Source organism: Corythoichthys intestinalis, chromosome 5, assembly GCF_030265065.1.
Source record: "Corythoichthys intestinalis isolate RoL2023-P3 chromosome 5, ASM3026506v1, whole genome shotgun sequence".
Classification (NCBI taxonomy): Eukaryota; Metazoa; Chordata; class Actinopteri; order Syngnathiformes; family Syngnathidae; genus Corythoichthys; species Corythoichthys intestinalis.
The window spans coordinates 290,313-316,765 of record NC_080399.1 but is presented as its reverse complement, the minus strand read 5'-3'; the positions used below and the strand labels follow the sequence as shown (position 1 = coordinate 316,765).

The 26,453-nt window shown below is 50.4% G+C and overlaps 1 protein-coding gene across 5 annotated transcripts; it reads left to right on the top strand.

Moving 5' to 3' along the window:
* The first annotated feature begins 344 nt into the window (after positions 1 to 344).
* On the top strand, positions 345 to 25,680 carry rpgrip1l (RPGRIP1 like). 5 transcript variants are annotated; one of them, XM_057836632.1, is made up of 23 exons: positions 345 to 477; positions 725 to 793; positions 882 to 1,008; positions 1,072 to 1,358; positions 1,421 to 1,520; positions 1,584 to 1,676; positions 1,741 to 1,846; positions 2,268 to 2,414; positions 2,485 to 2,558; positions 2,627 to 2,754; positions 2,823 to 2,923; positions 3,036 to 3,098; positions 19,792 to 19,929; positions 20,035 to 20,725; positions 20,802 to 20,896; positions 20,962 to 21,286; positions 21,602 to 21,831; positions 21,900 to 22,011; positions 22,498 to 22,574; positions 22,641 to 22,827; positions 22,894 to 22,963; positions 23,029 to 23,165; positions 23,392 to 25,680. In XM_057836632.1, the coding sequence occupies exons 2-23, from the start codon at positions 733 to 735 to the stop codon at positions 23,511 to 23,513; spliced, it is 3,471 nt and encodes a 1,156-aa protein (XP_057692615.1). In that variant the 5' UTR covers positions 345 to 477; positions 725 to 732; the 3' UTR covers positions 23,514 to 25,680. The 5 variants fall into 5 exon arrangements, with proteins under 5 accessions (XP_057692615.1, XP_057692612.1, XP_057692616.1 ...); XM_057836629.1 differs by having other exon boundaries at positions 351 to 601; XM_057836633.1 differs by having other exon boundaries at positions 351 to 601; positions 3,036 to 3,074; positions 23,392 to 25,679.
* The last annotated feature ends 773 nt before the right edge of the window (positions 25,681 to 26,453 follow it).

Below are 26,453 nucleotides of genomic sequence, written 5' to 3'. Positions count from 1 at the left end.
AAAAATTTTGTATTATTTTGCCATGCGCTCGCGTGTCACTGGTTAACCCTTCGCGTGCCAGTGCTGACACGCGTGTCATAGGTTGCCGACCCCTGATTTGAGCAATCTAAATGGTACGAGGAATGTTCACTTCTGTCCTAAGATGGCCGCTCATTTTCAAAAGGGCTTTTTTAAAAAAATTTTTTAAAAATGCATACTTTCAAATAATCACCACAACTATTAGATGAACTTTCCCGAAGCGTAGCACCGTTAATCCATCTAGTTATGAACCAAAGCATTTAAAAATCCCTTGTGAGTTGAATGCATTAAGACATCTAGCCTTATTTGAACGATATCTAGGGTGTCACGAACAGATTGCGACCGCGCGCGCACAGAAGACGACGAAGAAGAAGACGACACCGACGACGACGACGAAGAAGAAGAAGAAGAGAACGCCCGCGGGGGTCACTCAGGCCATCGGTTGTTGACACCAAGCAAGTAGGAATAGAACGTCGTCAAACAAATATTTCAACACTCCGCTCGTTGAAGAGGGAGGGAGGGAGGCTGGCTGGCTGGCCGGCTGGCCGGCTGGCCGGCTGGCCGTGGTCTGACATTCGACTCGGTGATTTTTGCTCTACTCGTAAAGTTAACGTGCATTTTCAATACAGGCGGCAGTTCAATGCTGACCTTATTAGAAGGATTTCATCATTTGTAGAGGACCTTGTTGTTTTTGGTTTGTTTACAGCCGGAAAGATGTCGTTCCTACTTGAAGAGACGGAAGCCGTCGTCAACCCCCTCCGAAGTGCCGCACACGGTGCGCGACTCTGCTCGCGATGGAGAGCCGACCGATGGCGGCCCCTTTTAAGAAGTGTGTTTTCTTTTTCTCCCTCCCTCGCCCTCAGATGCTCGGGTACGCGCGGACGTCTCCCGGGTGTCCAGGAAAGAGCTGGAGGACAACTTCCTGCAGCTGCACGACGACTCTCTACTCCTCAAACAGCACATACACCAGCAAGAAGACAAGATCAGGAAGTGAGACCCTCAGACCCGGCTCGGCCGCGCCCTTTCCTGATGCGTACGCTCTGGTCCCGGTAGGCTGGGCACCAAGCTCCTGAGGCTGGTAAAGGATCGCCGCCGCATGGAGCGGCTGGCCGAGGGCGGACTTCCGCCGGCGTCCTCGCGGCGGGACTCTGAGAAGGAAGACCTGTTGGGAGAGTTCCAGGAGAAGCTGCGAGCGCTGGAGGCCGACAACGAGCGACTGAGGCAGCGTCTCTTCGTGGCCGAGCGGCGGCGCCGGCTGGCCTCGGCCGCGCGCTCGCCTCGCCAGCGCGTCTCCAGGAAGCCGGACGACGCCTCCTCTCCTTCGCCCACGCCGCCCAGACGTGAGTGGCGAGAGACGTCGTCGCCGTCGGGCGCCGACAGACGTGCCGTTGTCCATTCGCAGGCGCCAGGAGTTTGCCCGGAGACGAGAGACCGCCGACCGCTCAGCCCGCCGCGTCGGCGTACGCGCTGCTGGAGGAAGCGCGAGAAAAGAACCGAAACCTGTGAGTCTCGACCCGCCGCCGGGGTCGCGGCCGACCGCGCCGTGACGTTCTTTTGCGCGGCAGGGAGAACGCGGTGGAATCGCAGCGGCGCCGTATCGCTCAGCTGGAGGAGGAGAAAAATGTCACGCTGCAGCAGCAAAATAAATCAGAACTCAGGTAGAAGGGTGGCGGCGGCGGCGGCGGGGCGAGCGCCATTTGTGACGCCGTCGTGCCGCGGCAGGTCACAGATCAACAACAACGTGACCATGATCAAACTGCAGAAACAGTTGGCCGAACGATGCGACGCCATGTCGGAGCTGGAGGAACGCTTCCTACAACTGCAAGAGGTGAGGACCGCGCGCGCTCGCTCGACGCGATGTGACACGATACGCTGAGGCGACGGCGTGCCAGTGACGCGGAGGGAGGAGAGGGGACGCGACACACTGACGCGATGCCGTACGAAGGACGCGACGCCACTTACAGTTACGTGACGTGGCGGGACACGACGCGACCGGTGTCACGCCAACGAGAGGCGAGTCGATGCCGCTTTGCGACGTAATGCGACACAATGGGAAGTGTCTTCACGTGACGTGACGCGACGAGGTGACGGGAGCCAACGAAATTAGGCCACGTGTCGAGACCCGTCCATTTTCCCAGAATTCTCGATCGGGTGTGGAAACTTTACTTCGGAGCGCGACCGGGCGTTTCGGGGAAGCCCGGGTCACACGACGGTACAACAGGTCACTTTTTTTTTTTTTTTTTTGGCAGAGTCAGCAGACGCAGAAGGCGTGTTACGACGCGGCGGCGGCCAAAATGGCCGAGCTGACGTCGCAGTTGAAGGACGAGCGCGCCAAGGGCGTGGAGCTCCGGACGCAGCTGCAAACGGAGCAGCTGGTTCGTGCCGAGATGCGGCAGGTGGGCGGCGGGTTCGTCCGTCGCGGCGTCCGTCGCGGCGGCCGCCGCCCACATCTCATCCCGTTTTCAGCTGCGGGAGCGCGTGGAGGAGGCGGAGCAGGAGAGAGATCTTTTGAAGGAGCACAACGACAAACTGCTCAGCGGGTGAGGCGGGCGCTCCGACGCGTCGCGGGCGGGACATTTCTCCGCAACCGAACGTTGTCCGCACGCAGCATGTTGGACGGGCGCCCGAGCGCGGAGGAGCGACACCTGGAACGGCAGGTGGCGCGGCTGGAGGCGGCGCTGCAGGCCGACCTGCGGGACAAGGAGACGATCCTGGAGCAGGTCCGGGCGGAAAGAGGCGAGCGACCCCGGAGCGTGACGTCTCGACGCCCCGGCGCGGTCGATAAAACGTTTTTTTTTGTTCAGACGCCGGCGAGAAGCTGAGAGAAGAAAAGCGGCAGCTTGAAGTCCAGCTGGTCGAGGAGAGGCGCCGGACAGAGCGGCTCCGACGGCGTGGCGACAGCCCGGTGAGTGGCCGCCGCCTACCTTTCCCCCGTCAAGGAAGTCATTTCGACGGGGGGAAGAAAAGGACGCATTGAGCAAATTTGAAAACATCACGACTGTTCTGGTCGCACGCAGGCGGACGACGGCCGGACCCTCGCCCGAGCTACGCCTGAGGTGAGGCGCCGCGCTAGCGTCACGGTGGGCGTCCGCACATCGCTTCGTACTCTATCTCTGTTCGATGCGGATGAAAAACCAAACGCGGTGAAACGCTACGGGATATTTAAAAAAAAAAAAAAATACGGAAGACGCAACAAGGGCAACCAAAGCCCTGGCAGGGAACGTATTCCTAAAGGAGAGGATAACAATCTGGGAATTGAAATTTGCGTCTCGTTTGGGATCGGCGACCGATACGGCTGTTTTTGGCGTATCGGACATTTTCAGATTTGATGGCAAGATCGGATCCGATCCACTAGTACCGTTGTGCTTTTTCGGCCGCTGTAAATAAAACCACTATAGACTACTGCTCTTCAGAAACTAAAGCTGGTAACTGGGCATCGTGTCATTTTCTTGAGGAGAGCGCAATTTCATACAAAAAGTTGGAGTTGTTTTGCGTCATTTTTAACGGTCTAAAATGGTAGATAACAGCAAAATAGATCTGTTTGGAAGACGAAAAAGAAAAAAGCTTAGGACTGGAGCTGTCCCAAACGACTCATTTTCAGTCAGCCGACCATTTTTACGATGAGTGGACTAATCTAATGCTTTTTTTTTCCAGCAATGAAATGTTTGTTGACGCCTATTAATTGGCAAAAACATTACACTTAAAGTGCATGTGACACGAAAAAGCATGTTTATTTCATAATACACTCGTTTTTTTGTGCTCCTGAATGATATGGACCGCTTGAATGTGTGTGGAAGCGATCGCTATATTCATTTAGTTTTTTGAATCCCGCGCCATGAAAATGAGTGACTTCCGGCTTGGGTCTTGCATTGAGGAGGAGGGCGCTGTGACGTGTACGGTAGAATCCGTAGCATCCCGCCAGCCAAACGGCTGCAGAAAAATCGTTCTGTATGAGGGAGAGGCGTGTGCGCCTTTTTGGAGTTTCAAAAGTTCACCGTGGATATTGGCCAAGCCCAACTACTGTGGGACCATTGGACTTACGAGGAAGTGAGTAAACATCTTGTTTTGCATTATGTCAAATACGAATACAGCGATTACAAAGTAAACACTACAAACTTTCTTTAAATAAAGGACTACTTACGTTTGATCATTGATAGGCATGTAAAAAGCCCTCCTCATGCACATTAGCAGCACGTTAGCTGCACAACAACTGTAGCCACCCTCCTCCGGGGAACGAACTGTAAATTGCTCTCCGCCGGGCGGTTTGCCGATCCGCGAAGACAATCGACGACCTGGTCGTCATTTCAAATACTGTAATTGAGGCTAGTTATGTGTGATTTTCCGCTTCGAAGACTTTGAAACATCACTCGGTTCGGGTTGGCATGTCGGCTAGCTGTCACGCCTTTTGGTTTGTTTACATTCTCCGAAGCCGGGGGAAGGGAAATGACATATGTCGATTTAGGTGTCATAAAATATCGTTCGGGAGGTGCGACAGTAAAGGTGAAGTCGACAGTTTTGACCATTATGGAGTCATTTTGCCATGTCGTCCTGAATAAATGCATTTTTATTATTTCATATTCCATTTAGCACAAGACTGTCATTTGTCATGACCATGCCATTTAACCCTAACCCTAACCCATTGGGGAAAATTCAATTCAATTTTATTTGTATAGCCCTCAATCACAACAGAAGTCTCAAAGGGCTTTACAGAGGCAATATGATACACAATTCGAAATGAAGCAACAAAGATGAATAGATGCAGTTCAAGTCCTGGGTATCCCCTATCCTTAAGACCCTCCATGCCGGCAAGGAAAAACTCCAAAAACTCCAGAGTCAATTGGGAGAAAAATGAGAAACCTTGGGGAGTACCACAGTCAGGAGAGATCCACTCCCAGGACGGATAGACAGGAACCCCAGAACTGCTAATGGGAATTAGCAAGCGAAGTTATAGTCCGTAAAAATACAGTGGAGTAAAGGAGCAAGAAGAGGTCCCTCTAGTCAGATGAGACGGGTGTAGCAGCGAGGACGTCTATCCAGCCAAGGGTCCGGACAGTCAGGAGGCTGCAGCTGAAAAATAGCCCCGCCCCAGAGGGGAGGGGGGAAAGGGGACACCGGGTGACTAGTGATGAAGAGACTAGACAACTAGATATTAACATTGGAAAATAGAAATAAAGTAAGACAAGTGGTAGGTAGAGTAAGAAAAGGAGATAGAACTCAGCGGCTGTACTGCCCCCAGCATTATAGCTTCTAGTGCAGCTTAGACTAAACTGTGAGTCTACTCCGACTTCAACTAGCCTAACCATAAGCTTTGTCGAATAGGAACGTTTTTAATCTAATCTTAAATGGGCAGACTGTCTCGGCTTCTTTAATACTAGCTGGAAGCTGATTCCATAAAACAGGGGCTTGGTGGCTAAAGGCTCTAGCTCCGACAGTACTTTTAGAAACCCTGGGAACTACCAGTAGACCTGCATTCTGAGATCGGAGTGTTCTGTTGGGGCGGTATGGAACCAGAGCATCGGTGAGATAAGGTGGCCCCAACCCATTAATGGTCTTAAATGTAAGAAGGAGGATTTTAAATTTAATTCTAAACTCGACTGGAAGCCAGTGAAGTGCCTGGAGCACAGGGGTGATGTGCTCTCTTCTATTGGTTCCTGTTAAAAGTCTTGCTGCTGCGTTTTGGACTAGCTGAAGACGGACAAGCTGCAAGTAGGGAGTTACAGTAATCCAATCTCGATGTAACGAACGCGTGAATTAATTTTTCTGCATCGCTTTTAGATAAAATATTTCTAATTTTGGCGATGTTGCGCAGGTGAAAGAAAGCCGTTCTACAGGTTTGTTTAATGTGTGCTTTAAACGATAAGTCAGGGTCAAATAAAACTCCTAGGTTTTTAACTGTGGCGCTGGAGGCTACACTTACATTGTCCAGAGTGACTATCTGGGCAGCTAAAGAGTCTCTCACACTTTTCGGGCCTATTATAAGGACTTCTGTCTTTTCAGGGTTAAGTAGAAGATAGTTAGTGCTCATCCAGGTATTTATATCTCGGACGCAGGCGCTTAGTTTTTCTACTTGCCTGACCTGCTCAGGTTTAATTGATAAATACAGTTGTGTGTCGTCAGCGTAACAATGAAAGTTAATGCTATGTTTTCTGATGATATTACCTAGAGGAAGCATATACAGCGTAAACAAGATGGGCCCGAGGACCGATCCTTGCGGCACACCATAACTAACTCTAGAGTACGATGATGATTGCTGGTTTACATTGACAAACTGGTACCTATTAGATAAATATGATTTAAACCAGCAGAGATGCCTATGTCACATTCTAATCTCTGCAATAAGATATTATGGTCGATTGTGTCAAAGGCTGCGCTCAGGTCCAACAGAACCAGTATCGAGACTAATCCAACGTCAGCGGCAAGTAACAAGTCATTAGTTACTTTAACTAATGCGGTTTCAGTGCTATGATGAGCTCGAAAGCCAGACTGGAAATGTTCGAATAAACTATTGTCCTGTAGGTGCTGACAGAGCTGTTTCATTACCACTCTTTCAAGGACTTTGGAGAGAAATGGTAAGTTAGAAATAGGTCTATAATTGGCCAAAATATCAGGATCAAGAGTAGGTTTTTTCAAGAGCGGTTTAATAACTGCATATTTAAAGGACTGCGGCACGTAGCCCGTAACTAATGAGGTATTTATTATATTTAAGATAGTGTCAATAGTTAGAGGCAGGGTCTCTTTAAAAAGTTTGGTTGGGATTGGGTCGAGGAGGCACGTTGATGGTTTGGAGGACATTATAATTGAAATGACGTCGATTTGGTCTACAGTGGTAAAGTTATTTAATATTTTAGAGGGGTTTATAGGCGATTCCGAATTCTTTGTCTGCACTTTATCAGACCTAATAACTGGAAGTGATTTATTTATTTTATTTCTAATAGTTGCGATTTTATTGTGAAAAAATTTTAGGAAGTCATCACAGCTAAGGGTGGTTGGGATATAAGGTTCTATTGAGCTGTGACTGTTTGTCAGCCTTGCTACAGTGCTGAACAGAAACTTAGGATTATTTTTGTTTTCATCTATTAAGGATGAGTAATATCTGGTTTTAGCCGTACGCAAGGCCTGCTTATATGTCACTAAGCTGTGTTTCCAGGCAGAGAGGGTGTGCTCTGTGTTGGAACGGCGCCAAAGTCTTATTAATTTACGTGTCGATTGTTTAAGAGAGCGTGTTTCAGCATTATAGCAGGGAGAGGCTCGTCTCGGCTTGACAAACTTTAATTTGGAGGGAGCGACGACATCGAGGGTAGTACGAAACGTAAACATAACATGATCAACAAACTCGTCATTAACAGCAAGGCCGGACATTATTCCTTCGTAATTAGATGACACGGAGGCTGAATTATCTGTTTATACTCTGAAACAGAGCGATCACCTAATGTCCTTTTCATCTGAGTTCTAGTCACTAGTGGCGGACTATCTTGAAGCACAAACTGAAAGGTAATTAGAAAATGATCAGACAGTACGGGGTTGTGGGGATGGACACTAAGATCACTAATCTCCGTACCGTAGGTTAAAATCAAGTCCAGGGTGTGCTTGTGACTATGAGTTGGTTTATTTACATTTTGAATGAAGCCAGTCCCATCTAGTAGGTCATTAAAGGCCTTACCAAGGGAGTCACCTTCATCATCAACATGTATATTAAAATCCCCTACAATTATAATTCTATCCCAGCTTAGCAAAATACTAGATAAAAAGTCAGAGAAATCTAACAAAAACAACTGTGAGTAGGGACCAGGGGGACGGTAAACCACTATGAAAAGAACTGCTTTTTGGTTCTTCCAGTTAGCATCTATAATTGATAGTGCTAGACTTTCAAAGGAGTTATAAATGTAATTAGCTTTACTTTTTGGGCTCATACCTAAACAAGAGTGTGATATTACTGCCACCCCTCCCTCCACGGCCCGTGCTTCTAGCTGTGTGAAAATTCACGTGACTTGGGGGTGTGGATTCATTAAGTCTAACAAAGTCATCCTGCTGAAGCCAAGTTTCAGTCAGGGCCAAAATATGAATATTATAATCCCCAATTAAGTCATTAACTAACAGAGATTTGGGCGAGATTGACCTGCTGTTTAATAATCCGCATTTTATATATTTATTAAGAGCTATTTTATTTTCACTGCTATCCGGGGCTATATGTATTAAATTCTTTGGTCTCGTTCCTATAGTACTCTGTTTTCCCCTGATCACTATACGAGGCACGGACACAGTCTCTATCTTCTGTCCTGAATGTTGGATTTGTGACAGCTCGGAAAGAGGCGAGTGGTCACTACTAACAGAGTTGTGTTTTACACTACAACACTGCGCCCGGGCCCCCACTCTGAAGTGTCACTTTGGGAGACTTAGTTTGGCGGCCAAATTACGAGTTAAGAGAGCAGCACCGTCCCAAGTCGGATGAATGGCGTCTCGGCGCATGAGCCCGGACTTGCCCCAAAACGCGTGCCAGTTATCAATAAAGACTATATCGTTTTCTGGGCACCATCTAGACAACCAGCGGTTAAATGATGAGAATCTAGAGTACATCTCATCATTGACCAAATTAGGCAGAGGACCAGAGAAAACTACGGTGTCCGCCATCGACTTAGCAAGTTTACACACCGAGGCTACGTTTAATTTAAGCACCTCAGACTGTCTCCGCCGGGCGTCGTTACCGCCTGCGTGAATCACGATACGGCGGAACCTCTTCCTACTCTGCTTTAAGAGCCTGAGGTTTCCTTCGATGTCACCGACTCTGGCCCCTGGGTAACACCTGACAGACACCGCCGGGTGCTTCACGTCTCTAACTATGGAGCTTCCAATTACGAGAGTGTCTGGTTCAGCCGGTGTGTCGCTGAGGGGGGCAAACCTATTGCTGACGTGAAGCTGCTGGTGCACTAAGGTTGTGCGTTTACCACTGCGCTTCCCCCGTACAGTCACAAATCCGTCCTTAATTTCCCCCGGCTGCACGGGGCTCGCTGGGGGGCTAACTGCGCTAGCAATCCTACTACTGCAAGCACGACCTGCGGGCCCTGCCACTACCTGGCTATAGCTACACTTCCTACAGCTACTACTGTCCTCGACGAAGGAGCCAGGGTGCTCGCTATACATACAGCACACTGAGCAGAAAAGACGGGAGGAAGAAGGCAGAGGGCTAGCCATAGCTCGGATAAGCTAGGCTAGCAAGATAGAGCTAAAGAGGAGAGTAGAGTAGTTTTAATCCACGACCTGTTAAATTGTGGGATAAAACAAATTAAGGAGCACTAGGAGAGCCGAACCAGCCTAGGATCGATTCTCCGATGTGTCCGTGGGATAAAACAAATTGAGGAGCACTAGGAGATTAGCGACTAGTAGCAGCGCTAACAAACAAACGATACACTCACCGGATGTGACGTCACCGGAACTTCTCTCTTCTTACTTACTTACTTGGATAAAAAGAATATTCTGTAAAAATATCGAAGTAAAGAGACAGAAACAATGACATGTTGCAGCTCTCTTCGTCGCGTTTTCCTCCTTCTGAATAATTCCCCCTCAATGGGCTGAAAAGTAAAACCGATGAGCCCAGTCTACCGCTGACGTCATCCACCTGTTGGGGACGCTAAAGCCCTATAATGGTAGGCGTGGCCTTAGCGGCAGATTAAAAGACTCATTTCTCGTCGTCTGCGCTTTGCTAAATTGTTGTATATAGTCGAATCGTCTCAAAATATGATTGTAATTCACATAATAATGCCATTTGAGACTTTTTTTCTCCTGTCGTATGCTCTTTAAATTCTTGAATAAAGATCAAATAAACATGTAAATAACAATAATAAATCACAAACAATGCTGACTAATGCAAAAGAATGGAAAGTAAGTGGATTCAGAACACTGACTTTGCCTTTCCAAGATCATTCGGAACAATTCTTAGAAAAAAGTCAACATTAATATTATACAGCGGTACTTCGACACACGATCTTTTCGACATCCGACGTCAAATTTGCCTCGCCATTTATTTGTACATCCGACGACACGCTAGAAATACGACACGTCTTTGTTTTCTGGCAAGACGGACGCCCGGTGCGTTTTGTGAGAGAAATGGACACGGGTTCCAACAATGTTAATGCAGGTGGTGAAAAAAAGGAAAAAGGTGAGGCCCACCGTTGAAACGATCTGCGCTCGCCGTCCGTAAACCGGCTCGACGGCACTGCCGTAGAATGGCTACGAGCTCGGCGGTCCTTCTCCGTTCGCCAGTCTTTCTAAGTTTAGGTGACGGTTATTATGATTGTAACATCGCCACTTTGTCCGCTTTTGAATCATTTATTTCAGAAGTTGCCTTGGCAACATGCCTACTGTCTCCCGCAGCTGACGTCCAACAACAGAATGCGGAAAAGTGAAAGTAAAAACTCCCTCTCTCTCAGTGGCGCCTCCAGAAATTTGTCATGGGGGTGGCCAGATGGGGCCAGGTAAAATCTTGGGGTGGCACAGCAAAACTAAAAGCCATCATTTCAGGTTTTCATGATGTTATTGCAGTCAAAAGGTCAGGGGAAAACTATCAGAAAGACTTAAGGACACAGCTACTGATATACTTTGGTGTATTGTGTCATAGTTGATGTTACTAATGAGTTCATGTGCATAGTCCATAACTGTCCAGTCAACATTTTGAGTTCCACAACAGTTCTGGTTTTTGTGTTATTTGTATATTAGGCATAAGGTGTACATTGAAGTGAACAAAACAAAATAAATGCATTCATTTGGGATGAAATGCATAACTGATGCGACAACAATCTAACGATATACTGGCAAGCGGGGTGGCCAACAAATTTATCGACCCCAATCACCAAGGTCACACAATCACGTGATCGCTGTATTGTTCCGCCATATTGTCCGTTCGTCATTGTGTGTCCGTATTGTCAATGATGGTAGTTTCTGAAGGCGAGTTCACTTGCAAGTTATGGAAGCCCCGGTGCTTTCAGACGCTGTAAACTCATTGGATGAGTTGCATAAAAGCCGTTATTTGGAAAAGCTTTGGTCGATCCGGTCGCCAGATCCATATTTGATGCCAAAATGGATGTTTCCTCCCATCCGGTCTCGTCCCGCGCAAAAACCTCCAGTCATACTCCAGTCGATGTCACGATGAGGCGTCGGGGGTACTCAAAATCGGCACCGGCCCGAATATAAACCGACATTTGGCCAGCCGAGCGTCACCATTGTCACGATTGTAAAATGAAACTTCATCGGCGGTTCGACAACGGGCCGGTGTGTGCCGAAAAATGGCCGCCCCGCGTGAAATGTTCTCCCTGACGGGAGCGCTTATTTATAACGCTATATTGAAGTGAAAACATGGACGCATTACAGGAAGATTTCCGACTGTAAAATCGGTTTGAGATCATGAAATGACACAAAATATTAGTACTGTAGTTTAGTAACAAATAGTGGACTGAGCCACATAATCATCATGGAGCAGAAATGTATTCTTCTACAGGTTTTCACGACCATATCCCAATGACAATCACACAGGTATGACATTTATTAGTTCAAGCCGAGTAAAATAATACATATTGTAACGTTGATAAAAGTCAACCGTTGAATCAGATTGCAAGTCTTTCTTTGTGGGAACGTATTGAACAACACGACTGCGGTCTGCTGCAGCCAACGCACACATACAGTAGTAACCCGACAGAACGTAAACACAGGAAGGCACGTCCCTCGCTCTCCCGCACCTCCCTCACCCCTCTACGTCATGCGGTGCGTTCAGGAACATATGCAAACACCCAAGCCACATTATAACCCGGTTCGTTACAATATTCACGGTACAAGAAAGTCTGTTCCGCGTGGGCGCTCCTGTCCGGGGGGGACATTTCACGTGGGGCGGCTATTTTTCGGCACAACACCTGTTATTGCGTTCGCCTTGACATAGAGGGGTGACTGGGGCATTCATGAGTGCACTCTGCAGTGAAGTGAATGCCAACTGGCACTCTTGTGTCCAAACAAAGTGTTCCCCTTTCTGTAGTAAACGGAACAAGGGAGCGGCAAGGCAAGCAAACCCCTTAACAAATGGTCGCTAGTAAGAGGCTAATCCCAGGAAGCTCTTCAGTTCCTGCACAGAGCCGGGTTGGGCCAGTCTTTGACAGCCTGCACCTTGTCCTCCAACGCACTGACCCCGCCCTGTCCCAGTCTGTGGCCCAGGAATGTGACTTCCCGCCTCATGAAATGGCACATCTGAGGATGCAGTTTCAACCCGGCAGCTGAGAGAACTGAGGGTTGACTCAAAGGACGAGCCATGCACCAGGATGTCGTCCAAGTACACGACACACTCGCGGCGTGAAATGCCAGCAAGCACCCTGTCCATCAGCCTTGGAACGTAGCGGGGGCAGCACTCTAAATTGCCACAGACTCCCATTCGTGATGAAAGCTGTCTTTTCTTTGGCCTCCTGAGCAAGCAGAACCTGCCAATAGCCACTGCGGAGGTGAAGTGTGCAGAACCATGAAGATGCTGCAACAGTGTCCAAAGCCTCATCGATGCGGGGAGGGGGTAGGGATCCTTTTTAGTCACAGAGTTCAAAGGCCTATAATCCACACAGAACCGCGGTTCAGCTTGAGACTTCCTGGGCACCATGACAACAGGGAAAGCCCAAGAGCTGTTGGAAGGTTCAATGATCCCTGCCCTCCGCATTTCCAATAGGGCCTGGTCTGCAGCAGCCTGCTTAGCTAGAGGAAGTCGTCGAGGTCTTATCCTGACTGCCCGCGCATCCCCAGTGTCCATGTGGTGCACTATAAGATCCATACTGCCCACGTCTTCTCATGACAGTGGAAAAACAATTCTTGTACTCCAACATAAGGCGCCAGAGCAAACCCCGTTCCACAGGAGACAGTCCACCACAGTTCCAAAATTTCCCTCACCAACGTGATCCTTTTCGCGCTATCAGTCCCCGGTGACAGAGGTAGGTCCTCACCTTGCTTGGACGTCTCCCCAGGCAGAGCAGAACGAGCAGTGGTGTCGGCAACAATCCCCGTAGGTCAGACATGTCCAAAGTGCGGCCCGTGGTCAAATTTCATCCGGCCCCCAGCCTGTGTCATAAAATCAATAACCTAATAAATTGGTCAGCAGTACTGCTACCAGCATATGAAGTAGGTTACACACTAAATGCTGCTCCTCATTTACCCACTAAAAGGCAGCAGCACTCTAAGCAACATTACCCCACGTGACCCTTTACTCCCAATTTTCTAAAATGGCGACAATCAACAAAAAAAAAAAGAAAGTTGACTGTGACGGCCGACGCTTCAGGGATAGGTGAAAATTGGACTATTTCTTCACTAAAATACGCAAAAACTGTCTGCCTCATTAGCAAAGAGACAGTCGCTGTTTTTAAAGAGTTCGATGTGAGGCGATATTACTAAACAAGACAAGCTGACATGTACGACAAGATTACAGGGAAGATACGTAGCGAGAAATTGAAGCAATTTAAAGCTAGTTTAATTTTACAGCAGCAGTATTTTGCAAGAGCCCAAGAGACAAAAGAGAACGCCACAAAGGCTATTTGCAAGATTTTGTGGAAATTATTAATTTAAATAAAAACATAAATAAAGCAAATGTGACACACAGAATGGCTCGCTAAAATTTGCATAAATATATTGTTCTACGTAAAGGATGTCAGCCAAGGTCGGCCCCCCACATTTTTACCACACCGATTCTGGCCCCCTTTGCAAAAAGTTTGGACACCCCTGCCGTAGGTGATACAAAAACAGAGTGGCTCGCAGTATGGCCTGGCGCAACAGGACGCTTGGACAGCTGGACAACGTGACCGTCCGGGAAAGAGAGAGTTCCATTTCTGGTGTCGAATATGCAGCCAAGAGTCTTCAGGACATCGAGTCCCAGTATACAATCCTCCAGATTCGCAACACACACTGTGCTCCGAACCCTCTCGGAACCCACACCCAGAGTCACAACTGCTTTCCCGCGCATAGGGGCCCGCTCGCCGGTAACAGTCTCGCCATCGTTGGAGAGACAGGTCTTCCCTCCCCCACAACATCAGCCCTCACTAACGTTACCGATGACCCCGTATCCACCAGCGCGAAACAGCACGTACCCCCCATAGTCACTGCGCTGTAGCAACAGTCCTCCGCCCAAGTCCGACCCAGCACCACAAGTTGCTCCAACTGGCCGTCAACTGTAGCAGTCGACCCCAAAGTCAGTGTGCGCTAGGGCGATACTGACTCCTCGCTTGGGCCAGGTCGGGGCGACAACCTGGGGAACCGCATCGACCCGACTAAGAGGTCCCCGGGTCGTTTCCCCGGGTCGTTTCCCCGGTCCGCTGGCGCCTTAGGACAGTCCCGGACCAAGTGGCCTGGTTGGCCACAGCCCCGGCAGATCCTTCGCCGTGGTGTAGATCGACGACCTCCCTGAAGCGAAGCCGCCCGAACCAGTTGAGTCAGTTCCTCCGCCAATGCAGGTGCTTTAGAGTCCAACCCAGCCCCCGTCGAGCCCCTCAACCCCCAGTAAATCCTCAAACGCAGCTGATGGCGGTGCCGCACGCAGCAACTCCCTTTCAGAGGCCAGCTCCACAGCCTCCTGAAGGGTCCTGGGGTGGGCCAGCAGGGTCTGCACCCGCGAGTCGCTCGGTAGCAGTGCCTGGAGGAAGTGGTCCCGGGCCAGTTCGCTCTGTATGGCAGGGGGCATATGGCCATAGGTGCGGTGGACCAGTCCTTCAATGTCATTGACAAGAGCACGCACCGACTCTCCTGGCCATCTATGACGGTTGCACAATTCAGAGCGAAGCAGACTGGCTGTGGTGCAAAGTCCAAAGTGCCTCTTTAGCGCCCCCCACCAGGGCGTCATAATCACTCTTATCCTCTGGGCTGAGGAGCAGCAAGCACGATAGAGCATCCCCAGTCAAACACATCGCCAGTTGGAGCGCTTTCACTCCAGCAAACCAACCGTTGTCCTGGGCGAGGAGCTCAAACTGGGCATGAAAAGCCTCCCAGTTAGCCTTGCCATCGTATTTCGGCGTCTTCACGGGGGGCATCGCCCCACCAAGCGGTTCCAAACGATTAGCCCCAGCAGGCGATGGATAAGCTAGCGAGTCAGACACCACCTCACGACGGCCAGCAGAGCCAAATCCCGCCACCCTGGCCATTTCGGCAGTCATCTTTGTCACCGTCCCTCTATGCTCAGGCAAGCCCCAAGCAGCCGCAGCAGCGGGCAGTTCATCCGCTTCCGCCACCGTGATCTCCGGACGTACCTTTGGCGGCATGGCTCCAAAAACGAGGGTAGAGAAGAGGTTAATCGTAGCAACAGCAAGCGGTACACACAGGAGTCCCAGTACGTGACCGAGTCACTGAGCTTTTTACTTCTGACACCAGTGTAACGTTGATAAAAGTCAACCCTTGAATCAGATTGCAATTCTTTCTTTGTGGGAACTTATTGAACAACACGACTGCTGTCCGCCGCAGCCAACGGACACATAACCCGCCAGAACAAACGTAAACACAGGAAGGCACGTCCCTCGCTCTCCCGCACCTCCCTCACCCCTCTATGTCATGCGGTGCATTCAGGAACATATGCAACCCACCACCACCACATTATAACCCGATTCGTTAAAATATTCACAGTACAAGAAAGTCTGTTCCGTGTGGGCGCTCCTGTCCGGGGGGGACATTTCACGCGGGGCGGCTATTTTTCGGCACAACACCTGTTATTGCGTTCGCCTTCTTGCCGCGCGACCGTGCTTCGTAGTCTCCGTCTGATGATGTCTGCGATCGTGTTGGCATCACCACTATAGAGGTTTTGGCCGCTGTCTGACTAGAGCCTAGTTCGGGCCTAAAAAATCCAGCCCGACCCGACACGGCCCGCTGGTATTGAGGCCCGGCCCGAGCTCGATCACTTAACTAGATTTGCAGGCCCGAGCCCGAAAAACCCGATTTTTTTTTTTTTTTTTTTTTTTTTGTGGAGTGACGCGGAAAAAACGCAGCAGCAGCAATTTATTTTCATTTCTTCGAGTTTGCAGAAAAAAACGCAAGTTTTCTTAATGTTTAAATAATCTACATATTTTCTTTAGAATTATCAAAGCATTCACACAACGAAATAACGCTGGGAAAGTTTGTTAAACATATTTCTGAGTGTGTGGGACATTGTTCTCACATGGACGCACCTCTCTGACAAGGAGAGGGAACAAGAGAGGGCGGCGCCTCGGCCGTGCGCAAACTACAGGGGGAGGACAAGAAGAAAAAGCGGCCGGCGCCAAGGCGTTCGTGCACACGCACAGGCAAAAGCGCAATACAGAGAGCCTGCTCTCCATTTTATTTATTTATTTATTTATTTATTGTTTTTTTTGAGTGACGCGGAAAAAACGCAGCAGCAGCAATTTATTTTCATTTCTTCGAGTTGGCAGAAAAAAACGTAAGTTTTCTTAATGTTTAAATAATCTACGTATTTTTTTTAGAATTATCAAAGCATTCACACAACGAAATAACGCTGGGAAAGTTTGTTAAACATATTTCTGAGTGTGTGGGACATTGTTCTCACATGGACGCGCCTCTCTGACAAGGAGAGGGAACAGGAGAGGGCGGCGCCTCGGCCGCGCAGCGGGAGGACAAGAAGAAAAAGCGGCCGGCGCCACGGCGTTCGTGCACACGCACAAGCAAAAGCGCAATACAGAGAGCATGCGCTCCATTTTTTTTTTTTTTTTAAATAATTTATTAGTCCGGCATGGCGGCCCGACCCGACCTGACCCGAACGTGAATGCTTAAATTGTGGGCCCGACCGGGTTCGGGTTCGGGCACAAAATCTAACCTCTATGTCTGACGGCTGTCGACACAAACGCATCATGGACCGAGACCGTGCTGCTTTCGAGATTTGCCCTTTTAACAATGGGCACAACTAAGATGACCATTTATCTTCTCTGTTACTGCAACCAACCGCCACACATGCCTTCACCATTTTGATGAATCAATGTTAACGATTGTCAGGAAGGTTTTTGGGTTCGTTTACTAGGCTGTGATTCCTTAGACAAGCAGAAAAACACGTAGTAATGGGATGAATGTACGTAGCGGTAATATGTAAACACGATGAGCTGACGGACAATATGGCGGCACAAGTCAGGGGGGCGGAGTTGTGACGTCACGTGAATGGGGTCTATAGGGGGGGCCGTGGCCACCCATTGGTGGCGCCACTGTTCTCTCTGTCGTCAGTCACGCGTTGCGTTCAGGTAGACTACACAAAATACATCCACCACATTAGAACCCGATTTGTTACATTAATATTATTATTCCAATTGGCTTCATCATTTATTTGCTTTGCACTTTGTCATTGCTATTTGCATGAGTCAGTTTGACTTACAAACAAGGTCCTGGAACCAATAAACTTGGTATGTAGAGGTACCACTGCACTGCAAAGTATTGGCAGCCCTGCAATTCTGTCAGATTATGCTCAATTTCTCCAAGAAAATGATTGCTATTACAAATGCTTTGGTAGTAAACATCATTTATTTTACTTGCAATGAAAAAATGAATATTTGTGTCATGAACAGCCCCTGTTACTTACCTGTGGCACATAGCAAGTGGTGGCAATCACTAAATCCACACCAGGTAAAATGGATTAAAGTTGACTCAACCTCTGTCCTGTGTGACATTGAGCATGGAGAAATGAAGGAAGACCAAAGAAATGTCTGAGGACTTGAGAAGCAAGCATGTTCCTGTGTCAATAAGTGTAAAGCCCACGGCACTGTGGCTAACCTCCCTAGATGTGGACGGAAAAGAAAAATTGACCAGAGATTTCAACCAAAGATTGTGCGGACACCGGATAAAGAACCTCGATTAACGTCCAAACAACTTCAAGCTGTCCCGCAGTCCGAGGGTACGATCGTGTCAACCCGTACTATCCGTCGGAGTCTGAATGAAAAGGGAATCTGTGGTAGGATACCCCACTTCTGACCCAGAGACCTAAAAAAACAGGCTGGAGTTTGCCAAAACTTACCTGAGAAAGGCAAAAATGTTCTCTGGTCAGATGAGACTAAAGTAGAGCTATTTGGGAAAAGGCATCAACATTGAGTTTACAGGGGGAAAAAAACGAGGCCTTCAAAGAAAAGAACACGGTCCCCACGGTCAAACATGGTGCTGATGTTTTGGGGTTTTTGTTTTGCTGCCTCTGCCACTGGACTGCTTGTCCGTGTTCATGGCATGACGAAAACTACCAACAAATTTTGCATCATAATGGAGGGCCCAGTCGAGAAAGCCGGGTCCCTCTCAGAGGTCTTTTGGCAGGACCATGACCCAGAAGCACTAGAGAATGGTTTGAGTGAAAGCACTGGAGACTTCTAAAGTGAGTCTAGACCTGAATCTCATAGAACACCTGTGGAGAGATCTGAAAATTCCAGCAGAGCATTGGAAGAAACTGACTGATGGTTGTTGGCAGTCTAAAGATTGTGCTACCAAGTATTAGGCTGAGGGTGCCAATACTTTTGTCTGGCCCATTTTTGGAGTTTTGTGCCAAATGATCATGATTTCATTCTCATTTGTCTTTTTTCATCGCAAGCAAAACAAATGAAGAGGGTTAGTTACTACCAAAGCATTTCTAATTGCAATCATTTTCGGGGAGAAATTGAACATGATCTGACAATTATTTGGGGGCAAGCACTGTAATAGTGTTATAATAATTATCCATTGACAATCAAGTGTCATCTCAAAGCTATTCTTAGTGTAAAAATCGTTATTTATATGAAGGACATGACGTACTTTTATTTTGAAATGTTCACCGGAAATTCGCTCGCTAAATCGCTAACCGTAAGCTTTACACTCTGCAAAAAAAAAAAGCACTTTTGGTCTTTGCGTGTGGTGTCACTAATAGATTTGTCATTTTTTCCTTGCTGTTAAAATGCTCTTCAACCAGCGATTTTTCATGTTTGAAGTGTCAGCTTTTTAACCGTAAGTTTGCGTTTTGGAGAAGACTGCCAAGACAAATTTTATAGCAGGCTATAAAGTAGGGTGTCTTTTTTTCCCTCCCATTAGTCTCAGTGCAGCAGTGCTAATGTCTACAGTGTTTAATACAGATGTGTTTCCTTATTTATAATTTTATGGCGTGTTGATGACCGATAAACATCTGTGAAAGGAAGTGGAGTCTCATATGCCATCAACACGCACGCACAAATGTATGCACGCACGCATGCGGCGATAAAACGCAGCTGTGAAAAATGACCCCCTCCCCCCCTCATTTTTATGTGCCGTGCGATAAATAGACTCCTCGCATATCAAGACAGGTTTAACGACTTCAATAAAAAATGTTGTTAATGAGTTAGATGGACGTACCACCTGCCAGCATGTTGTCTCCTGTCGTCTTCCAAAATGACAACCGGGTCATTGTTTTGGCCACTCTGGTGCGCTTTTTTGGCTTTGCGCCGCTTTTCCCGCTTGTTACCGAGCGTCCGACATTCTCAACTTTCCACGCGCCATTTTTTTTAACCCTTCATTAACCGTCGACGGGCACGACGTCCCGTCAATTTAGACATCGATGATGTCGACTCGTCGGGACGGCTCCGATCGGGACGTCTATCGTTCTCGTGTGGCTTTTCCAACAGGAAATGGGTGCGTGTCGTTTGCTTCGGGCTCTGGCAATTTTCACTCTGTGGATATATTCCAAAATCTGCGACATCGCCGAGCATTTTCTTACATATGCGCGATGTGCGTAAATGTCCGAAAAAGTCCACGGCGAAGGGGCAAACGCGCGCCATCGGAATGATACGCCGCGGGCCTCCTTGTCTGCATCCGTCCCTACAGGTGCCTCAAGAGTTTCCGCCTCCCGCGGATAGCGTCACGCCGGCCGCCGTCGGAGACATTTACACGGAAACCGTCCAGGAGCTGGAGAAGGTCCGACGGCTGCTGGCCGCCGAGAGTCGCGTCAGCGCAAATCTCAAGGTAGCGCGACGTCCCCGCAGTTCGGGAATCCGCGACATTTGGACACGTAAAACACTCCGCAGTTACGGCCGGTGCCCTAATGCTAATCACGTGACACACTTGTAGGCGGAGCTGGAGAGCATTCACGAGAAGATGGAGCGTGACAAAAAGTGGCGGGCGCGGCAGCCGGAAGCGCGGCCGCAGATGTTGGCCGGCGACGACGCCTGGGAGCACGCGGAGGGAAGCGCCGGTCGCGCCGCCGAATGGGAGCGCGCGGCGGGGGGCATCGATGGCGCCGCTGCCCGGGAGCGAGCTCCTAAAGGCGCCGGTCATCCCGCTACACGGGAGGACGCGCCCGAAAGCTGCGTCCGCACCACCGCCCGGGAGTACGCGCCTCTAGGCGCCGGTCATCCCGCCGCCCGCGAGCGCACGGCAGAAGACGCCGGTCGCAGCCCGAGCCCGCCGGCGGACAAAGGAGAGAACCTGGTGGAATTTCAGATCGTGGGCGCCGCCTTGTCACCGGCCGCCCTGGAGGTCCTGGGCGACCCGTCGCCCTCCACCTTCTGCACTTACGCTTTCTACCTGTACGAGCTGCACGCCACCCCGGTGGCGACGGGCGCCTCGCCGCGCTACGGTTTCACGTCTCGGTACGCGGTGAGCGCCAACCGCCGCTTCCTGAACTACCTCCGGCACGGCCGTCTGCGCGTGGAACTGCATCAGGCGCTGGGACTGCGCGGGAAGACGTTGGCCAGCGCCGCGTTGGAGCTCCGGGGCCTCCTCCGGGACGGCGCGGCGGCCGGCGCGCTGCCTCTGCTCGGTAAATTCTTCCGGCGCCGCCGGCTGTGTCGCGAGCATGCGTGCTTTTGTTGTTTTTTTTTTTTTTGCTTTCATAGGAAGCGGCGGGCGAGACGCCAACTTCGGACGATTGGATTATTGGATCAAATTGCGTCATCCCATCGAGGAGTCGGACGGCGCCGTCGACAGAAGCGTGAGTTCCCCGCCCGCGCCATCGGTCGCTCTTTTTCCGGCTCAGTTTTTTTTTCTTCCGACCAGGTGGCGGTAGAGCAGGCGCTGCGGGTCGAGGTGCGCGGCTGCGAGGGCTTGCGCTCGGAGCGCGCGTGGCCACCCAGCCCGTACGTGGTCTACAAATTGCTGGACTTCCCCGACCAACCCACGTCCACGGCGCGCGACACTCGCCGGCCGCGCTTCGGCCACGTCAGGACCTTCGCGCTGTCGCCTTCCGGCGCCCAGGAGCGCCGCCTGGCTTCCGAAGCGCTGACCTTTTACGTCTTCGACTACAAGGAGCCGCGGACGGATGCGTACTTGGGCAAAGCCGCCGTTCCCCTGGCTCCGCTTTTGAGCCGGGGGGAGCTCGCCGGTAAGAAGAAGGAATGGCCGCCCGTACTCGGACTTCCCGAGCGTCCCCGTATGCCGGCCGCCGACTAGGTCGATTTGCCGCGGAAAATAACGGGAAAGTTCTTTGTGGGAAACGCGGGCTAGCCGTAGACGTTAGGCCGCGCCCCTTTCGTTAGGCCGCGCCCCTTTCGTTAGGCCGCGCCCCTTTCGGACCATCCCGCATCCTCGTCGGGCAAATAGGCGGAGCCTGTAGGGCGGGGCTACGTGGGAAATCTCCTTTGGAAAAGTGCAGAAAAGAAAGTCGATTGAGAAAGCCTTTTTTTGTACGCTCCGCCAGGCACCTTCGACCTACGCGACTCGTCCGGACGCCACGCGGGCCGCATCGACGTGGCGCTGGAGTTCTCTCGGAACGGCGACTTCCCTCCGGAGGCGGAGCCGAGCTCTCCGACGCCCGACGAGACGCTCGGGAGCAGAGAACGGCGGGTCACCTTCCGTGGTGCCCCGTCCCCAGATAGGCGGGTCGCCAAGAAAGTCACCTTCCCGGACGCCCCGCCCCCTGACCCGCAGGTGACCTTTTCCTCCGAGGCTGCGGCGGAGCGGGCGCGGTCTTATGCGTCTGCGTCCCTGTTTGGCAGAAACCGGCGGAAGAAGGCGAGGAAGACGAAGAGTCTTCCATATCAGAAGGTCAGTTGGTCCTAACGCGCCGGACCTCCGACCCCGCCGAAGAAGCCCGCAGCCTTCCTCTCGGTAAGTGACGGGCGCGTCGTGCTTTTCCTCTTATGGAAATAGTAAATGGTGTTGTACTTGTATAGCGCTTTTCCACCTTTCAAGGGGCTGAAAGCGCTTTACATTACATTGCCATCTACCTACTGGTGACGCAGCACCAGGAGCAATGTGGGGTTCAGTATCTTGCTCAAGGATACTTAGGCAAGTTCATCATCATCATCAAAAATGCTCGTTAGCGTTCGGGGGTGGCGTGGCTCAGTGGTAGAGTAGTTGTCCCCCAACCCAGAGGTTGTGGGTTCAATCCTCCGCCCTGATGAACTCGTCTAAGTGTCCAAGACACTTGAACACACGTCTGGATGGCGGGATAGTGTAAGGTGGAAAAGCGCTATATAAGTATTTACCACCATCAGGGCAGAGAATTGAATTCACAACCTCTGGGTTGAGGGACAACTGCTCTACCACTGAGCCACGCCATCCCCGGACGCTCACGAGCATTTTTGCCGGCAGGCGGGGACGCGGCGCGCGGACGCCACTCTCCGTCCGACGACGAGGGCGACGACGTCGTTCGGCGCCGGGCGACCCAGGTGAGCTCGGCGCGGGTTCGTACGGCAGACCTCCGGGTGACCGCCGACCTCGCGGTGTTCCGTTAGGACTCGCGCCGGTTCCGCGTGGAGGTGGCCAGTCTCAGTCTGGACGCCGAGTCTCGCTTGTGCGCGGACGCGGACGTGGTCCGCCTTTTCGTGGAGTTCGCCTTCCTAGACATGCCTACCGAGGAAACGCCGGTGTCTCTGCCCAAACCTCCCCCGGGGAAGAGCGTCAGCTTCAACTTCAGCAAAGGTATACGGCTTCGTAGTCCCGCGTCACGTCGGTCGTCCTCACCCGAGTTTGCGTTCTGACGGGCAGTCGTTCCCGTGGACTCGAAACGGCGACTTCTGAGGGAGGTCCTGGGAGGACTGAAGCCCGACATGGAGAGGTGACGGCCGCCGGCGACGCCCCTCGACGGGCCGCTTTTGACCCGCGGCGGTTTTTGGCCGGCAGGATTCGTTTCACGGTGGTGAGCGAGCCGCCCGAAGAGCAAGAGCAAGAGCGGGACTGCGAGGACGTGGGGGTGGCCTACCTCAAGATCGGGGACCTGTTGAGTCAAGCGGATGACGTGGCCAGCCTCCACCTCCCAGGTTTCAGCACCTCTTCTTTTTCTGTCCTGTCCGTCCGTCTGTCTGTTTGGGCGCTTCTGGGACCTGTGACGGCGACTGCGCCGAGAACCGTACCGTGAACATGCGTTTGACCTCCCGGCTCTACCCTTCGAGAAGGGCAAAGACCAGGGTAGCGGTTACTACTCAGACATGTCGAAAGGTTTCTTTTAAACCGCCCTTCCGCATTGTGTGTGTGTATATGTTTCAGTCGTGGACGTGATAGACGGCGTCTCTCCGCTCGGCGTTCTGGCGGTGTCCTTCGAGGGGGTGCGGACGCTGCGCCTCATCAGGGACGAGGCGGACGCGGAGGCGCGGTCGGCCGGAGCTTGAAGCCGCTTCTAGTCGCCGCCGTTCGAAGGCGGGTAAAGACGGGAAAGCGCCGGCCGGCCCCCGAACGGCACTCGGTCGCTTTTGCCCAGAGAGGAAAGCGTTCTTTGCACGAGCGGGTGCGATGCGTGCGGCCGGCCGTTTGTGAGATGTGCATGAGGGGGAGGGGAGGGGAGGGGAGGGGAAGGGAGGAGAGTGGAGGGCGGGCGGGCCGTCACTCGGGACTGTCACCTCCAGCTGCCGAGTGTGGGAGGAAGGCCGCGTCGAAGATTGAGCGGCGGTTGGCCGGCTGAGGAGGACTCGCGGAAGAAGGTAAAAGCAAATTTTCTCCAAAGACTTTCACTCGATAGCGTCCACGTACGTGGAGCCCATTTCCAAACGCTTGAAATGGAGACGCTTGTGCTGTAAATGAAAGGTTTGAGCGACATCAAGTGCTTTTACTCAGAGCGGTGTGTCGTCCAAGAAAAGCTTTCAAGACAATTGATCGATACGGGATCATTGTCCACTTACGTGTTATTCTTTCCTTTCCCTCCTCCTAAAACGAAGCTGTGTTGCCCTTTTCATGTTGCTCTTATGGACCAAATGCTTCTTAGTTACTGTCCAGAAATACTCCAAATGGTTTAGCGTCTGCTTTAAAACAATTCCTCACGACTTACTGCTTTCTGTATTTGACCCCAACCTCAAATGTTGTACTTTGACAGTGATTTCCATTGACAAACATGTGTTTTGAGGCATTCACGATTGTGTTGATCGTAATGAAAGTCATTTGAAAGGAGCACTCCTATGGGCATGGCCCGATTCCTCTCTGTCTCTTTCTGTCCCACCGTTGATTTGTTTTCTGGGTTATAATATCAAATGATGAAGAAAAGACCGGAGGTTTTCATTCGGGCTACTTTTTATCCAACCGGGCGGGCCGGTTTACGCCGCGACGGGGCCAGAAAGCGTTTGCCATCCGGGAACCCCGCCCACAAATTTTTTTTCAGGAAGTCTTCCTCTGGCCAACGTGCAAAAAAAAAAAGCGATTGAGAATAAAGACGGATCGTGTCAAAAGATTCAGAGATTAATTTGTCATTGACACCAGCTCTCACAAGATGACAGACTGGGACTCGGGGATCAAAGAGGTGTGGGGTCAGCCCGTTAGTGCTCAGACCATACAAGAAAGCCCGCAAACCGTTTGCTGAAGACATGTCAACAAAGCACGCGGATTACTGGAACTATGTCCTATGGTCTGACGAGACTGGCGGGCGGGCGAGCGGGCGGGCTTTCTCGTGTACCGTCTTCAGAAGAGGCTTCCTCCTAGGGTGACAGCCATGCACGCCAGTTTGATGTATGGTCTGAGCACTAACAGGCTGACCCCCCACCTCTTTAATCTCTGCAGCAATGCTGACGGCGCTCCTGTAACGAGTCACATGACAATTTAGAGGAAAAAATTCAATTCAATTCAATTTTATTTGTATAGCCCTCAATCACAACAGAAGTCTCAAAGGGCTTTACAGAGGCAATATGATACACAATTAGAAATGAAGCAACAAAGATGAATAGATACAGTTCAAGTCCTGGGTATCCCCTATCCTTAAGACCCTCCATGCCGGCAAGGAAAAACTCCAAAAACTCCAGAGTCAATTGGGAGAAAAATGAGAAACCTTGGGGAGTACCACAGTCAGGAGAGATCCACTCCCAGGACGGATAGACAGGAACCCCAGAACGGCTAATGAGAATTAGCAAGCGAAATTATAGTCCGTAAAAATACAGTGGAGTAAAGGAGCAAGAAGAGGTCCCTCTGGTCAGATGAGACGGGGGTAGCAGCGAGGACATCAATCCAGCCAGGGGTCCGGACAGTCAGGAGGCTGCAAAGACGAGCAGTACTCAATTTGAACATTTAGCGATGTATGTTTTTTCAAAGGGGTGTATTCACTTTTGTTGCCAGGGGTTTAGATATTAATGGCTATATTTTGAGGGGAAAATAAATCTATTATATAAGCTGCACACAGACTACTTTTCATTGTGTCATTTTGTCAGTGTTGTCCCATGAAAAGATATACTCAAATATCAGCAGAAATGTGAGGGGTGTACTCACTTTTGTGATACACTGTATGAGTCTCCGTGAGCATCAACAAATTCAGTGGTTCCCTGATCAAATTCCGATGAATTATTTAACAAAACTTAAAATGGCTACAAAATTCCCATGTATATACAAATATCCCCAAATGCAGAGACAATGGCTGATATTGTCAGGCTCAATAGCAATATTTATTGCTATTGAGTTTTTGCCCAAAATGGCCACTTCAATTTTTGTGTGTGTGTAATTTTGAAGCTCTCAACAGCTAATAAATTCAATTTTATTTGTATCGCCCGATATCACGACAGGTTTGTCTCAGAGGGCTTTACAGAGTCATTTTGATACACGGTCAGATACAGTAGATGAATGAGATGAGTCCACAACCTGGGCATCCCCCATCCTAAGACCCTCACTGGCGGCAAGGAAAAACTCAAATACCCCATGGGAAAAAGGAGAAACCTTGGGGAGAATCGCAATCAGGAGAGATCCACTCCCAGGACGGACAGGCACCAGGACTGATGATGGGTAGAAGCAGAAGGAGTTCCAGTTTGTAGAAATGCAGTGGATTAACGGGGGTGCGCAGCGAGGACGTCCATCCAGCCAGGGGTCAGGATAGTCAGGCCGTTGCAGCTGAAAAAGTAGCCCCTCCCCAGAGAGGAAAGGGGACATCGGGTGACTAGTGATGAAAAGACGAGTCAACTAGATAATAGAATTCGAACAGAGAAAAAAAAGTAAGAAGAAGAAGTAAGTAGAGTGAAAAACGGGATAGGACTCAGTGGCTGAACTTCCCCCAGCGTTCTAGCTCCTAGGGCAGCTTTAGACTGAACTGTGATTCCAGTCTGGTTTCAACTAGCCTGACCGTAAGCTTTGTCAAATAGGAACGT